Consider the following 5,740-nt stretch of genomic DNA (forward strand, 5'->3'; position numbering starts at 1 on the left):
CTTTCAGTTGTCCAAAACCAAAGGCCTTGTGCACCTCAGTTTAACTCGTTTATGAACGCGCAAAAACTTTCATTAGATTGCATCATCTTTTTTTTTTAGAGATGGGTCATTGTGTATTGCAGTGGTTCTCAAACCCCTAGGGCAGTGGTTCTCAAACCTTTTCATGTCAAGGACCCCCAAATTGACACTTATTAGCGCGCGGACCCCCATTTGAAAATGTATGCCAGGGACCCCCATAAGAGATGTTTTGTACGGCTCTAGCAGTGATTCTCAACCATTTTAATTTCAAGGACCCCCAGTTTGACATGCATTAGGCTGCGGACCCTCATTTAATGGCATTTCCATCGCTGGGACTCCAACTTATATTGTAAAATCAATGTTAATTTAACTCTGAGAGTGTGCAAATGGAACCAAATGGACCCGTCAGGGTCCATTTGGTTCCATTTGTGCACTCTCAGAGTTACAGACCCATAAGGGTCCATTTGGTTCCTAACTATCTATCATTTAGCTGGGTACCCCCTGGAACTCCCTCAAGGACCCCTGGGGGTCCCAGGGCCCCACTTTGAGAACCACTCTTATTGGACAAGGGGGCTGTGGTCTGAGGCCACCTGCAATTACCATATCTGGGCATTCGCCTGGCACTGATAAATTATGGAAACAGCAGATATGCAAAGGGCAGGATGTAGGGCCTTGTCCTCGTTGCCGTATTTGTTTATGGTCAGGATCCCTCTGTGGATTTTATAACCATTTAATCCTATCGAGCTTTTAAATCTTCGAATACATTTTTCGGTGCCTACCGCTTGTATCAAGATGTGTTATCTTGATCTTGAACATTTAATATTACTCCAAAACATATTATTTACTTCTTGTGTGTGTGTGTGTGTGTGTGTGTGTGTGTGTGTGTGTGTGTGTGTGTGTGTGTGTGTGTGTGTGTGTGTGTGTGTGTGTGTGTGTGTGTGTGTGTGTGTGTGTGTGTGTGTGTGTGTGTGTGTGTGTGTGTGTGTGTGTGTGCACGCAGTGATGTAAAGTAACTAGGTACATTTACTCAAGTACTGTACTTAAATACAATGTTGAGGTATTAATTACTTTTCTGGAGTATTGCATCACAATGCGTCACGAAGCGACGCATTGTGAGCGTATAGATCTGCTATTTTTCAACGAAAATGTATTTCGAAAATGTATTTATGATCATAATAATGCTCGGGTTGGACAAACAAAAAAATAAACGAGCCCTCTCCCAGGCGTTTGGTGGTCATGCAGGCCAGGGATGCCCCGTCTCTCCCGACAACAACACTTTTGCATATACCGATTTCCATATATTCCATTCATGTGGGGGAACGCATCGTTTAGACTTCAGTCCAGTCACTTGACTCCCTAATATCCAAGCAATCACCAGCTGATCTTGACCCTCTGGCAGGAACCATTATTATTCTCTCCCCGGGCTCAGAGAGGACACGGACATGGCCATAAAGTGAGTTCCTCCATACTTGATTCAAGGGCCCTTTTAACCATTTTCTTCAGGATTTCAGCTTAAACAGCCGGCAATGTGGAATACACAAGGGAGCCTCGTTGTAAGTCTCATCTTCGCATGGCACAGTATATCATAGCATAGGTCGTAAAAGTGGCTCCTTAAGTACCAATTGCATTAGATTGATAAAATATTAATATACTAATTAATTCATTATAGATGGCATATTGGACATGATTTACGAGTCAGCATGCTAGCAATATTTTGCAGCAACCAGTGTGCATTTCACTGATAATTGGACTGGTGATAGATCTTGATGCTCTTTTCAAGGGTAGATTGTGTTGCTTTCCCAAGGATCCGCTTGATGACGTTGAGACTTGGAGTGAATCCGTGGACAAGGTCCTGGGCTGTAAAGGTGAGGACATTCTAACCGCACGAACCCTATAGCATCCCTTTTCCGGGCTAATGGAACGTTCGTGAAAATGAGCAAACATTTCGGCGGAAATAGCAGATCTTAAAGATCACACAGCAACGTTTTGTGAGCTTGTAGATTGGGGCTTATTCTGCAGTGAAGAGATTTTGTTTGGAGGGGGGAAAAGAAGGCGGCCGAGTACAGGCCCCTGGGGGACCCCCCGGTCAACAAACAACGTGGTTTAAGTGGATATACATTTCTACTTTGGGGGGAGAACAGATTTTCTCTTGTCAAAGGCAAGGCTGCTAAAAGACATGCACAATCCAATTGCCTTGGTAGCTGTTATACTGTACAATCTTACTACTACTACTCACTATACCACTTAAAATAAAGTACATTTTATTAGGTGTTGATGCCTTTTTATATAGTGAGGGTGCTGTTGTTGTATTGTTTTTTATTATTGAACTCGGGCCCGGGACTTTTATTTTTTCCCTATTCTGGGAAACACCACCAAAAATAGCAGATCTACAAGATCGCAACGTGTCACAGTGCGATGCATTATCAGCTTGTAGATCATCTATTTTTGGCAAAAAGATTGGCGTAGAACAGTGGTTCTCAACCAGTGGTCCGGGGACCACCAGTGGTCCTTCGGGGCGTACCAGGGGGTCCCCAGAGAAATGAGTTAACATAGCGTCACAATCATTTTAACCACTTAGCTTTAGCTATTCAAAAATAGCAGATCTACAAGCTCATGTATATGAGCTTGTAGATCTGCTATTTTTGAAAAAATCTTGAAAATGTGTGCATATCTTTGAACATGTATATATTTTTAAAAGCGACATTTAACTCAAATCTTTGTTTCTGGGGGTCCCTGGCACAAAAAAAACATTTTCAGATGGGGGTCCGTGGCCAAATGTATATCAATTTAGGGGTCCTTGGCATGATAAGGGTTGAAAACCACTGGTGTAGAAGGAAACAAGAGCAGGCCACGTACAGTTGCAACTCGGGTCCATATCACTAAGAGGGTATAAGTAATTAAGGTGTGACAATAAAAGTATTTCTGATTCTGGTATACCTTTCTTCTCCCCATGTGTGGTCTGCAGCCGGCCAGATAGCCTTCCGCGAGTTCCTGAAGTCCGAGTACAGCGAGGAGAACATCCTCTTCTGGCTGGCCTGTGAAGATTACAAGAAGATCAAGACAATCCCCGAGATGATCTCTACTGCGAACAGGATCTACTCCGAGTTTGTCCAAACAGAGGCTCCTAGACAGGTAACAGTATATACCCTCATTATTTCTCTCTTTTAACAACCAAAAGGCTTGTAGGAAGTTGAAAGTAAAGCTTTGAAGTTTTTTTGTTTGTTTTTTAACAGATCCCGATTTGAGAGAGAAGGTTTTATTAAAAAGTGTGATTTTGTGATCTGATACAGTGCAATGGAAAAGAGGGTGCAGTGACTTGCCTTTAAGGAGTATAGTTCACCAAAAAAAAACGTATTTTCTATCAATTACACACTCCGTGAAGCGTTGAATTCATGGAGATGTTTTTGTTGTTATCACATGAGCCAATAATTTGATTATAATAATAAAGATGCTAATGTTCCGGTAGGACTAGGAGACACTAAGGAGTCTCTTTGTGTCTCCTACCGGAGAGATCGCCGGTCATCAAATTATTGGCTTAGGAATGTGATAAAAAACCCAAAATCGCCAGGAATTCAATGCTTCATGGGGTGTGTAATTGATAGAAAATAAGTTATTTTGGGTGAACTACTCCTTTAACTCTTGTGCGATCTTTCACCTCAAGTGTCCTATACGAGTTGTTTCGAGGTTCTGAAGTTATAACAATATTAAAGGTAGGGTAAGTGATTTACTTTAAAATAAGTGTTAAATAGCTCTATATTCTGATAGTAGGCCTACTCATTGCTATAGAGTGTTTGTTCAGTAAAAGGAGTCTCCATGTCTCTCCAGCTCTTTATTAAACAGAAAATGCATTTTCAGCACTCTCCCCTGATTGGCTTAAATGTTGTCACCTACCTGAAAATGTACTATATTCTGTTTACTAAAGAGCTGGAGAGACCCCTGTGACCGAACAAACGCTCTGTAGCAATGATTAGCCTACTATCAGAATGTAGTACTTTAGCCTTTTTAACAAAAAGGAAAAAAAAGAAAAAATATCACTTACCCTACCTTTAATGCTGGCGTCCCCATTTTAGGCCATGTGATTATAGGTGGAAATTCTAAACATTCAAAAAAATGTCTAAACAAAACTAGAAGATCTAAAAACTCACAACGTGTCCCATCACGTTCATCGTTTGCTCTAGACCAATTATTTGTTTACCAACATTGAGACTGGATGCACAGGTGATTGTTTCATGCAATCAATTCTCAACCTGTTGCACCCCAACCCCCTCTTGTGTGTTGGCTAGTGCTGCGCGCTCTAGCGAGACCTGACAGAATGGGTTTCATTTGCACCCAGTATGACGCTTGCAACCAGTGTGACGTCGTCTGTTAAGGGGTCTATTGTATCCATTTTTGCAACGGGGGCTAATAAGTGGTTAGCAACAAGGACAGAGAGAGCTGATTGAGGTGAGCGGTTGGAATTTGTATTATGTTATTGTGTTTCTCCAAAAATGCAGATCAACATCGACTGTGGCAGCCGGGAGAACATCACGAAAAACATCTCCCAGCCGACCTTGACGTCGTTCGACACGGCGCAGAAGCTCATCTACAGCCTGATGGCCCGAGATTGTTACCCGCGCTTCCTCAAGTCCGAGGTCTACCAAGGCCTCCTGAGGAGGGCGGAGGAAAGGTGAATGTCTGTGGCGCTCTCTCTATAGCCCATTCAGTCCGGGATTAGCGCAGACCTATGTGTCGTTTTTTTAAGATTTATTTGTGGCTATTCAAAAATAGCAGATCTACAAGCTCATAGCACGGCACCGAGTGCCACGCTATGAGCTTGTAGATCTGCATTTTTTTTTTTTTTTTTTTTTAATCGTGGAAACTTGTGCAAATATGAATATATGCAATTTGTGCAAATATGAATATATGCATTTTTAACTCAAATCTTTGCTCCCTGGAACAAAATATTTTGACATGGGGGGGGTCCACGGACAAATAAATTTCCTTTTGGGTGGTCCTTGACATGAAAAAGGTTTGAGAACCGCTGATATTACAGCAGAAGTTTTTTTTTTCTTTTCGAAAAGATTTGAGTTAAAAATTAAAAAACGATTTGCACATTCTCCCCGTAGTTAATACCCTCACAAAAACATGTAGTAATCCTGGTCGCTACATTGAATATATTGAAAGCGAACATTTGTTACTCAAATCTTTGCTTATGGGGGGGTCCCTGGAACAAAATAATTTACAAATGTTGTTCGCTTTAAAAAATATATATAAATGTGTGCAAATTCAAAGATTTGCACACATTTTCACGATTAAATACAAAATAGCAGATCTACAAGCTCGTAGCTACGAGGCTTGTAGATCTGCTGTTTTTGAATAGCCACAGAAATCTAAAATGACAAAGATGCGTTCCTGGTCTAAATGGGGTAAACAGGCCCGCTGACTCCTCTCACAAATGTCTGCTTTAATACCATAATAGGCCTACCAGTGATTCTCCACCGTTTTCACTTCAAGGACCCACAGTTTGATATGCATTAGACCCCGATGTTATACCTTTTTTAATGGGAACCCCAATCTACACTGTAAAATCATCAGTGTTATTTTAACTCTCAGAGCGTGCAACTGGAACCATGTTGTACGCTCTGAGAGTTACGGATCCATAAAGGGTCACTTGGTGGTCCCCCTGGTGGTCGAGTTGAGAACCACTGCCCCTATACCAGTGGTTCTCAAACTGCTTCAAGCC

General features: G+C 41.7%; 1 protein-coding gene across 2 annotated transcripts; it reads left to right on the forward strand.

The window, feature by feature from the left end:
* The first annotated feature begins 1,382 nt into the window (after window positions 1-1,382).
* On the forward strand, window positions 1,383-4,861 carry rgs1 (regulator of G protein signaling 1). Of its 2 annotated transcripts, none has more exons than XM_084058510.1 (4): window positions 1,383-1,471; window positions 1,804-1,883; window positions 2,984-3,150; window positions 4,512-4,861. In XM_084058510.1, exons 1-4 carry the CDS (start codon window positions 1,461-1,463, stop codon window positions 4,686-4,688), a joined length of 435 nt encoding a protein of 144 aa, XP_083914636.1. In that variant the 5' UTR covers window positions 1,383-1,460; the 3' UTR covers window positions 4,689-4,861. The 2 variants fall into 2 exon arrangements, with proteins under 2 accessions (XP_083914636.1, XP_083914637.1); XM_084058511.1 differs by having other exon boundaries at window positions 1,454-1,571; window positions 1,823-1,883.
* Window positions 4,862-5,740: the final 879 nt, after the last annotated feature.

Source organism: Gymnoscopelus microlampas (genome assembly GCF_963454915.1).
Source record: "Gymnoscopelus microlampas genome assembly, chromosome: 5".
NCBI classification, from domain to species: domain Eukaryota; kingdom Metazoa; phylum Chordata; class Actinopteri; order Myctophiformes; family Myctophidae; genus Gymnoscopelus; species Gymnoscopelus microlampas.

Bases quoted from the DNA above. Each gene is read 5' to 3' on its own strand.
- rgs1 (XM_084058510.1), top strand. The intron at 1,884-2,983 runs GTGAGGACATTC...TGTGGTCTGCAG, and splicing joins CAAGGTCCTGGGCTGTAAAG to CCGGCCAGATAGCCTTCCGC. The intron at 3,151-4,511 runs GTAACAGTATAT...CCAAAAATGCAG, and splicing joins AAACAGAGGCTCCTAGACAG to ATCAACATCGACTGTGGCAG.